General features: G+C 46.3%; 1 protein-coding gene across 1 annotated transcript; it reads right to left on the bottom strand.

Annotated features, from left to right (window-relative positions):
* Positions 1 to 4,170: 4,170 nt before the first annotated feature.
* On the bottom strand, positions 4,171 to 5,490 carry ecm33 (GPI-anchored protein Ecm33; the record flags this gene model as incomplete). The annotated part of the gene is made up of 3 exons (XM_015557081.1): positions 4,171 to 4,465; positions 4,529 to 5,366; positions 5,427 to 5,490. 3 exons carry the CDS (start codon positions 5,488 to 5,490, stop codon positions 4,171 to 4,173), a joined length of 1,197 nt encoding a protein of 398 aa, XP_015401209.1.
* Positions 5,491 to 11,480: the final 5,990 nt, after the last annotated feature.

Genomic DNA, 11,480 nt, shown 5'->3' with positions numbered 1-11,480 from the left:
TTTTTTTCGTTTTTCCCACTTTGCACCCGTTTTCCCCGTTACGATGGTGGATGATTCGTTTCTTTACCCGATTGGGGGAGTTTCGCTTTTAGACTGACTCTGAACGTTAGCAGCCAACCCACAAGGGCTTTTAATTAAGCACCACTATACACGAAATTCAGGACTAGGGGTGCCCCGGTTCCCTTAGCTTGATGAGTTGGCAATACCTCCATCTATGTATCCAATTCTTGAAGACAGCCGTGACAGAGGTCAGAATCAAGATTAGCACACCATGATGAACCCCTGTTTGAACCAAGAAACTCAACCTGGCACGTACTCGTCACCCAGGCACGAACTCTTTTCGAAACTCAAAAAAAAAAGAAAAGGACCATCACGTACACACACAGACGTATGTATGCATGTAGCTAAGGACATACATCGCATACGTACCTTTTTTGCAAGTTGGGGTCCTCTCCAACCATGTACATCCCAGAACCAGTCATGTGTACCTACATAGAACCTTCACGATACCACCAAAATTGTCCGAGTGGCCTGGGGTTTGGTCAATTCCTCATCTATTTTCCGATATCCCATGGTCTGGAAGAGTCGATACTCCATCATCCGGCCTGTTATTGGTGACCCAGCCTGTGGGAGCAGGAATCGATGAGAGGGGGACGTGTGAGGTTTGAACCTTAATCGGCCATCCTCCAGTTGCAAGGGCTCCCCTTCCCTTGGGAAGTTCTCTCTCGGATCTCATCCACACCAACGGGTTTGCACATTTGACTCTAGTCATTCGGACTGCGATTGAGGATTCTGATGCACGCTCCTGGTTACTTCATAAGGTCGAGCTATTGTGTTGGTGGTGTTACACGGCAGGATATCCGGCGGGGGTCAGTGCAATAGCACCAATCTTATTAGTACCGACTACTAGCTGCCTCGCCTGAGGGCACGATCAACATCGCCGACCACGGTCAAATGGAATCCTTCAATTGCGACACTCATTCTACCCATTTGCCACCCTGAGGCGAAAGGTTAATAATAATAATAATTATTATCAAACCCTCCCCCAAAAGAGTAAGTCATAAATAAATGGACGTCACGACAAAAACGCCTCAACGGGAACCCCAACTCTCGCCACGGTACTCGAACAATCTCAAACAATCTGATACATCACATTGGCCCTACCCACAACAGAACCAACCTATCAACCACACAGACACTCAACGCCTCCTACCGGTTTCACAGCGCACACCCATACATACATTAACGACCTGCATCATGACTACATGCATACAACTGCTACCCTCAAGAACAGGGGATATCCCTCACCAGGGCTAACCCTGCGCAATGGGGACAACATGTATCAAGTCTCATCCATTCGCTGGGAGGTGGCCACGAAGGCATTTCTCTACCGGGACTGGGGGCGAGATTCGATGTCTAAGTTAATCGACTCGTGCTCGTGTTTCAGGTTGTGGCTCTGGTCCCCTCCCAATAGTTTATTGCCGCCGGCATAGTATTATTAGCATATGTGCGTACCTACATCCATCCAACCTTTCTTTGATATATGCATGCAGTGCCTCTTTCCCTTTTTTCCCTGTATTCTCTATTACGCACATCCAGAGACAGAGGGCCATTATCCACTCCTGCAAGGATCACCTACGTCTGCTGAACCAGCGCGCAGACAAGCAGCCAAGTAGTATTCTTTTGTATGACGATAGCAAGGTATTCATCCACATTGACCATTATTGCCACCGAGTCCACGAAGTCCAAAACCTTCCTTCCTACCTGCCTACTACGACACTAGACCAAACCAACGCACGCTCCAGGACGACCGAGCAGCGTAGCGTACCAGATAGTGACAGCACCGTCCAACACCACGTAGAACCGGTCTCTCAAGGCCAACCAAGCACCGCCAATTTGACCAACAACGCCGAAGAACAGACAGTTAACCACCTTACATTAGCTCCCCCCGACTAAACCCTAGCCTAGAAAAGAAAAAAAACAAAACAAAACCTGAGGCATCCCGCCGCCAGAAGCGGCAGGTGGTATCGCATCAAAGCTGCAAGGCATGGGCGATTGTATCTATCATATCAAGCCCACCGCATTCCAAATCGACCAAGCTTTCGAGTCCCAGTTTCTATTTCTTTCCTGAGTTCCATAAATGCTTTCACCCGTCGGTACCCAATTCCAATAAACACGGGGCTTCCTCACTTGTCGAAATGCCCGGGGGAAAAAAAAAAAACAAGACAGCCCCAGCAAATCCCGGTTGTCAAAAACTCAGGTCCCCATCTTATCCTGTCTATCACCGAAGGGAGAGAGATATAGTCATTCACGGGGATCGGGAGGGAAACTCAATGAACAGCCACTGCTTACTCGGAAAGGGCAAGATATCCACTGCAAACCCCATGCTCCATTGAACGTAAAAACGCAATGTCAATCCGTACATAAACAGAATAGTCTCCTGTTATCCACATTTCCCAAAGCGTGCCGGGCAGAGCTACCTGTCCATCTGGGACAAAAGTACCCAAGCCGAGAGGGAACTTCCCACAATATCCACACCAACGGGAAATAAGACGTAGGGAGGTTAGACGAACAATCACATAAAACATAGAGAATAATAATAATAATCATAATTATAATACCACAATAGACATGCATAAGAGTCAAGAGAGAGAGAGAAGAAAGGGAAAGGAACCCGCGGCTCGACCCTCTCTCTCTCTTCCACATGGTCGAAACCTAGGAATTTTGTTCCGGCCACACCAGATAGTAGATACACGATCAGGTCCACGAGTCCCCAGTATCTATCGGCCTCAGACCTAATAATTACGCAGACTATCCATCACTTTCTTGTTTTCGTGGTGGTTATCTTGTCCTGGGAACTGAACTCTCTCTCTCTCTCTATCTCCAATATTTAAACATTAGAGCCCACCAGCACGGGTCGATTTCCGGCACCTTAAATTTTCTTGCACCCTAGTTTCCATCTATCTACTTTTTGCTTCCCGGGTGGGGGTATTCATCTATCTCCCTTTGTTGACTTCCCACTCCTCTTCACTCACTCTGCCTGGTCCCCACAATGGTGCATATTGGTGTTTATTTGCAAGGGAGGGGTGGAATGCAACAGATATAGATCTGTCAATTGAAACTATATCGGATCGACAAGAGGCGGATCATCGTTCTCTGTCGAAGTGGAACAGCTCAGCCACCCCTTAAGATAGGATATTAATACCATGATACCGAATATTCAAGTAGAGAGAGGTGCCTTTTTGGTCACGATTTGTCAAAGGTAAAACCTTAACTAACGGGGACATCCTGACGGGAGGTGATTGCAGGACTCTTTCTGCATGAAGCTGTATAAGGAGAACACCCACCGTGCGAAATGACTCGTCAATTTGTCTGCATCCATTGAAGAACATTTGTTGTTGGAAAAGGACCCCATGTAGGCACACCTGTACGAAGCACATACCCTCCCACGGGCCGCTGTGTGCTAAATGCTCCTGGAGATAACGCGTCCCGTTCTGAGATCCATCTCCGTTGGCTGAATCGTGCACGATCTCAGAACCGCCTCGGTGGCGATAGGTGCAGTACAGTATCAGTCGGAAGGGGAGCTGCCATGCTTGACCTGCATCTTTCTGTTTTTCATGCCAGAGACTCTAGGGCAACTCCGATTACTACGACATGCCTGCAGGAAGATAGCTCCCTACAACCAAAGAGTTATTGATCTACGAAAGTCATTCACAATCTTACCTACAGCACAAACTGTCCTGGAAGTGGCCAAAGAATAAAAACGTTTATGACACAAATACATCATCTGAAAAGGAGCGCTATAAAACAAGACTTTAGACGCCTGTCTTCAACAAAGCGTGTGGCCCGCACGTAATTACTGATATCAAGCACGCTGGCTTGCCTCGAGACCGACACGAGTGAGCGGCTTCAGACATATTAACCACCAATTGCAATTTCATACAAAGTGAGACAAAAAAAAAAGCTGGTGCATCAGCTGGCAGTTTCAGATATCCACTGAGAGCGACAAACCAGACTGCAAATTTGCTCAAACAAAGTTCAATTATAGTCATAAAAACCAAGCACAGGAATCAATATACCCATTGCCTATTAAGCAACTCTACACGGTAGTAAGTGGAGTCCGATAAAAGAAATAACAAAGTGCACAACGGTTTGGTATCGAGGAGTCCTTTACAGAGCGTACTGGACAAGGGCACCGAAGACGGCGGCCAAGCCCATGGCAGGCATGGAAGACACATCGAGAGCAGAGGCAGCACCGGTAGAGGTGGCAGAAGCCTTGCCAGTGGAAGTGGTAGAGCCAGACTTGCCATCACGGGTCTCGGGGTTCTCGGTGGTCTTGCAGGTTTCCGTGCCCTTGATGACCTCGCGGTTCTTGGCCATCTTGTCAAAGGTAGTGCAGCTGATGTTACCAGTGCTCTGCATGTTGAAGTCACCGCGAACCAACTTAAGGGAGTCAAGGTGGGCCCTAAAAGATATCGTTAGAACGAATTTTCAGATTTTTCATGGCATTGCAAGTTTCCAAACTTACTCGTTGAATTCACCGCTGAAATCAATAGCACCGGTGACAGTCTCAAGCTTGGGGAAGTCAATAGTGTTAAGCTTGTCACTGCGGGCAATCTGGAAGCCACCGTTGACAGTCTTGAGCACGGGCATGCTGATGTTGCTGAGCTTGCTGTTGTCGTTGAAGATCAAGTCGCTGGTCTCGGTAAGGTTAGGAGCACTGAACGACTGGAACTTGTTACCCCAGAAGCCGAGCTGGCCCTTGAGCTTCTCCAAAGAGGGAACGGAAACCGAGCTGACGTTACGGAAGGTCATGTTCTGACCAGTACCAAGGTTGGGGAATTCGATCTCGAGACCGTCCATGTTACCAGCGAAGTTGATGAGAGCAGTAGCGTTCTTCAGGTTGTTGACGTTGACGGTCTTCAGGTTGGTGTTCTCAGTGATATCGAAGCCGCCGACGGTCTCAAGCGAAATACCGTTAAGGCTGCTCAAGCCAGTGTTGGTAATGACGACACTACCGGCTTCCGTAACACCCTTGGTGAAGTCCAGGCTCTGGAGCTGAGGCAGAGCAGTGAATTCGATCGAGCCAACCTTGGTGAGCGAGCCGAAGCTGAGGGTAGTCAGGGTGGTAAGACCGGTCAGCTTGAAGGTGTCGCCAATGGAGTTCAACGAAGAAGCAGAGAAGCCGGTCATGTTGGAAGCACCATCGCAGCTGAGCGAACCGGAGATCTGCTTGACTCCATTGAGTTGAAGATCGCCGGTGTATTTTCCGGAGACCTCAACATCTCCCTTAAGGGTGCTACAGCTAGAGTAGCCGTCGGCATCGCTCTGGTTCTCGATCTTAATGGTGTCACCCTTGCCGCAGTCTATGTCGATAGTTAGTCATTGGTTTTGAATCTTGTTTCTGTGCGCTATTCGTCACTTACTGTCGCTAGCAGCAAAGGCAGCCTGGGCCGCAACCAGGGCGGGAAGAGCGTATTTGATGAACATTGTTATGCGATTCCTTCTATTGGAGATGGTGTCAGTACGTTGGGCACGATCAAGAACTTTCTTCAGACAACAGGCAACCAGGGTTTAGTCGCGCACGCAGTCTCAGGTATCGGTATACCCAAGTGGAACACATTGAAAGATTGTCTGAGTATTGAATAGATAATGGAAGCCTTCACTTACTAATAATCTTGTGGACTCCTTGAGTATGAGGGGCGATGTTTAGCCCTTACCAGATAACAGTAGCGCAAAGTCGCGAAGAGTTGAAAGAGGGGTGGGATTCCAAGATAAATAAACGAGTGGAAGAAAGATAGAGCTTCAACGAAAGAGAAGCTGGTTGATGATGATTCCTCAGCGAAAGGATGTGCACAGATTTGGTAGGCACGTCTTGACACAACAGAAAAGAGAAGAAAGGAGAGGAAGAGAAAGAGAGACTGGGATGGCGAAGAAAAGCGTCAGAAGAGGGAAGGAAGGATTGGCTTTCCAGGAGCGCAAGAAAGGAGTCGTCGTGGCCCGAGGACGGTGGACCTGAGACCGGGGGGTCCCTCCTTGCTACGGCCAAAAATTAATTACATTACTAGTACGTGTATCACCACGGTAATCCATTCTTTTTTATTTTTGAACCCTCTTTTTTGTTTCGCATTGGAGAACATTATTACCGGATGCATTGCCAGCAAGAGGGGGAAATCCTGTTTTTTCTTTCCTCTGACCAAGAATGAGCCCGTTGTTGCTGCTGAGTTTCCCCTATCGTGTCGCACCTTTCCAATCACCAAGATTCAGTTCCAATTCTGATTCGCTATCGGAGTCTTCCTTGCCCCATCGCCATTGACCATTCATACCAAATTATTGTCAAGTACGTCCCACTCCTTCGCTGTGTACCTGGATCCCCGTCGGTACAATACTACTGTAGCCGAAATAACAATAATCATAATAAAAACCAAAATAATGATCGGAAAAGTGCCTACACAGGATACAAGATCATCCTTGCGGATATCTATGCATTGCGTACAACTTGGGATATCTACCCTCCTGCTCTCCTGTCGTCCTTCTACCAGCTTGTGCTAAATTATCATTGTTATTACATCGATAATACTACAAACGGTATCTTGGTATCGAGTATTGTGTATTATGTACAACCTTTGTACGAAGTGTAAGACAAGTTGGTATGCAACAAAATACTGTCTCAAAACAAAGGGCAAGACAAAAAAATTTTTCCTGATCTCATAGTGGAGTGACTCTATTTGAACGGATATCCTCAGTATAGAAGTATATACTATAGATACGACTATCAAGATCATCATGGTGATCATTCATGAACAATAATGCAGATTGACAGTCAATTCCCCTTCCAGTACAGAGTACCTACAAAGTACTATTTGTACTCTGTATTGGCGCTAGAAGGGGCCAGACTCAGACAGATTACGAGTACCTGGATATCATGGATTTGCATGCAGCTTCGTCCGGAGTATCACTACCACTCAGTCCAGCATCTACCTAGGCAATGAAGTGATTAAGCCTGATCACCCCATTCCAAACCGAAACTATTTGCTACGGCCGCCCCCAATTCATACCATATTTAGGAGCAAATGTCATTCCTTCATTTCTCAGAGTCCCTTGAATGCTATTAACGTTAGACAAATTCATTAATTGAGGGTAAATCAAGCCTGCCGTGGTCGATCTGAATTTGCTGGAATCTAGTGGGACCCGCTTCCTTTTCCATTTCTGGTTTGAGAGCCATTGCGAACAGACAACTGGAATGGAGAGTCGCCTACCCAAGTGGTCGGCGACCAACTCTGGCCTCATGCTGACATGCCCGTTCATATGTGGCTGTCAGAATCTTCATTCTTGTCATGTCAAATTGGTTCACTGCCGTTTACTTACATTCTTCTGGCCGCAATCTCATTTTATACTCATGGGTCACCTAACTACTAGTAATCGCTTTACTTCCATGTTGACGATAACTCGATCTACTCCGTAAAACTCAATGTGACTGATTCCACGGTTCGATTTTTCTTTTGTTTCTTGGCCCATGTTTTGTCTGAGCTAGAATGGTCAGGTACCATGGGTAAAGTGGGTAATTATAGGTCAACCGTTTACCAATGGATGATAAGAATAGGTGAGTCGAGTGGCGAAACCACGGCTGGAACGTCCAATGGATAGTCATCATCACGTGTCGAAGAATACAACGACGGCTGTAATTTCCATACCTCAGCTCTGGCCCACTTGGTCGGATGCTAATGAAGCTAGTCAGACCCATACTAAGCTCCTGTAATTGCGATCTTACCGCACAACGGGGCAACCCGACTCAGTTTAATCTGCACAAACCAACAAAGACGTCTTCTAGACTCTATGCTTGACGCTGACTATACTGCTGTGGCGAATTCTCACTCTCACTCCGGAAATCGAAAATAATATGAAGATCAAGGTAAGATCGACCACGAATCATATCGAATATGGACGTAAACAGAGCCGTCTCTATGCAGAACCCGGTCGTCCTCCAGATACAAAGCCATTTTGAGGAATGTTCCAGTTGTTTAGTTGTTTACAATAATTGGGAAACTCAACGGCAGCAGCTTGGCAGATCGACCCTTTTCCTTCTTCATCAACCAGCCTTTGTTAGAAAGAATGAAAGCTGATTGCTTACTTTTCTCGTCGCGATCGGTTTAGGGTTCTCACCCTTCACTCCACTATCGGCCATGGCCCATCCAACTCCACAGCTAGCCGTCGTAACAATCGCTCCTTCCGCGACCTGGTATCGCCGCATGGAGTATTTCGAAAGTACTATTTCGTAATGTACCCTATCTTCTAGCTTCAAGTTCCCTTCCCATCTCACAGTCATGCATTACATCGTAGAAAATGGCTTTTGCTTAGTGTTTGACAGTACATTCCAAACCGTGGCGTTTCCACCTTAACCATACAGAGTACAAAGTCATTACAATTCCATATCCTTGGCATGTTACACCTAGACCTAGATATACAAGCCTGATGCACTTGGTGCCTTCAAACCCATTAAACTCGTCCACGTAATGCTTCAATGTGAACCCTGGCTTGATCGTCGTATATATTCGAAAAACAGAGAAAGAACCGAAAGCATATCAAGGGTACGTATGCTTCAGATGAGAGCGGCAACGGCACAAGGATATCTTATGTAAGTGCTAGAGTGAATCATGTCCATCCATATCTCATAGTATCAGCTTTCCCGTCCTCACCCTGGTCGTCACAATTACCAAGCTCGGGCAAAGTCGGCTTCTACTAGTAGGTAACTCGGACAATCCCCTAATCGCAACAGCCGATCGGCTTTCCCGTTTCCTCTAGAGCGGATATACCTTAGGTTCAAAGGGGATTCTCTCCTGTATTGAGGTCAATCTATTGAAGCCTTCGATCTACATACCTGCGTCAACCTCGTGCCTTGTGACACGCTTCCTGAGATAGCCAAATAGTAGGCCAATCAAATTGTCCGTCCGTCACATGTAGCCAGAGCTTAAGTTATTATCATTATCTTTTTCAACATGTGTCTACGGAGTACACTTCCGTCTGATCCTTTCAATGACTGCTCGCCAATCTGTCCATAGGAAAGGGTTTCAAGTGACTTCTATGTTTTACATATACCTTCCAGGGGATTTGGAATGGTGCGGTAGCAGCTTCAATCCCAACATATATCAAGTATCGAGGGTGTGGATCGAAGTAACCCGCCTGCATCGTTCTTTTTTTTTCTACAACATTCGACATGCTATCTTGCGCCCGTCCAAAGTCACGTATAGTCTATGCAAGAGCCTGCTAGCCTTCTCACAGTCAGAGCAGATCCACACCTACATTTAGTGATACCGGGCCCAGGATTTAGATGGGTTTTCCGCTGAGTTTGCTTCTCGATATGAAATGACTCTATCCCGTATGACTCCATTGAGCTTGCTTCGGACTGCTATGGGATAAGGACCGGCTCTATCTACAATATACAATATTGATGAGAGGGGTCACATAGCACTAGTTGACATTCCACCTCTCTCTTCTGTATCTGATGGAAACTACCATCATCTTCGAACGATGAGCGCACCGCTTTCAAATGCTCTCCATAGTGTCTGTATCCAAATCCTCCCATAAACTATAGACCACACGTAGTCTCGTTACAACACCCTGGCGGCTATATCTCTATCTGCCCCTCTCGTTCATGCAGACTATGGAGCCAAAGAAGGCCCCGAAAAGTACTCCGATGTTCCATGGATGGGGCAAATGGGGAGTGGGTGTTTAGGGCTATACCACCTCTAGTAAACCACTATCGCCGAGAATTACCTTGGTAGGAGGTACCTAAAAGGCACTCCGTGGATTTGGAACAGGGTATTATGATTGCAGGAAATCAAGACAGTGTTCACTATTACATGCACTCGTGCATTCATTTATCAATCAATTGGCTCAATATCTAACTAATGCCAGGCTTGATCTTAAACAGAGTATTGCATATAATACCTCCCCTTGTCACGCTGTGTAATACACCAATACCTAAAACAAATCTTACCTGTACCTTCCCGCCACCACGTTCTTCGAGGACGCCACTGGACGGGTGGCTAAACACTACCTAGTAACGCCCCAGTGCCCCGAGGACGTTAGTTCGTATGACTGCTCTCAATGGATGAAACAAGTGCGCACCGGAAATAGCCAGAAGTGGCTGAGGATGAATAAACGATCACCATATTCATAATTTCAGATACATCACAGAGTTACATGCGAAACAGAAAATAGAGACGCTATTAGCCTGAGGATTACAGGACGCGGTGCAACTCGAGTAGGGGGGTCATTAGACAACATCAGTGCGACCTTAACCACCAGGAATATGCAGCAGCGGCTTTGGGTTCCGCTCCAACATTCATCATATCGGAAACGCTGCATGTCAGCTTGGCACCACTTAACTTAAGCTTTTTGAACAACTCATACATGATCATATCAGCACGTTAGTCGCTACCGATCACTATTGGTCATTGTTGCGTTCGAGAAAGATGACTGGTATCGCTAGGATCGGACTGAAAACAAAGTCCGACAGCAACTCAAGCGCATAATAATAAAGCTCTGTATATGGTGTATTTGTTCTATGCGTTTCTAATATTAGACGGCTAATTGCAATGTCCGGCCAAGCCCATATCCTTCGGCCAAGGGCCGATGTGTTGACCCTAGTTACCGACTGATGATAATATGGAGCAGCTGTCCCTCTTGGTACTGTGTACACTGTACAGCTGTATCGATAGGTATCTTAAGGCTACGTACTGCCGAGTACCACAGTAATTCAATATACAACGGGCAGCAGGATTACACTAGCAGCTGATGTGGATAATCAAGTTTATCGACGGCTTCGGTTCGCTTGAGCATTAATTAACGTCGAGATGACGCAAGCACATTCTTTCGTGTGACTTTTTCCTTGGATGTTTGTGGACGAGATTTCTGTATATTCGGCTTTCATTTTATTTCAGAAGAAAAACGAATAAAGAAAAAATACTTTTGCTGATATGAGAGTCTTTGAAATGATACGTCTCTATTATCTTCTATATATAACTGAGCCACTGTAAGGGCAAAGGCAAGGAACAATAGTGATATATTGCTCGGTATCACCAACTGGACTGTTCTGTAGTGAGACTTGACCATGTACATGCTGTACTCCGGGGACTCTAGATGATACTCGGTATTCAGTTTGAATGGCTCGAGTACTCCGGAGTCGCACTCCAGTCACGAAGTATACATAACTATGAAAGATATTAGTATGTTCTCGGACTTAAAGATGGCACATTCCCATGCTAGAAGATAGACTAGCTATACTTATAAGCATGCGTTAGCATTACCATAAGAATGACCGCTAGAGATACCCCCATTATTATTTGCCCATGTTAACTTGCCAAAGTAGTGGTATGCACTTCAAAGAACCGTAGCCCATGTATAGGGGAAACACAATAGCTGGGACCCACCTCACAAAACATACGGAGCACACCTAGCATCCCAATATCGCGTTCACT

The sequence above is a fragment of the Aspergillus nomiae genome (genome assembly GCF_001204775.2).
Source record: "Aspergillus nomiae NRRL 13137 chromosome Unknown contig00644, whole genome shotgun sequence".
Lineage (NCBI taxonomy): Eukaryota > Fungi > Ascomycota > Eurotiomycetes > Eurotiales > Aspergillaceae > Aspergillus > Aspergillus nomiae.
The sequence above is the reverse complement of the archived record's forward strand: the minus strand, read 5'-3'. Positions and strand labels throughout refer to the sequence as shown.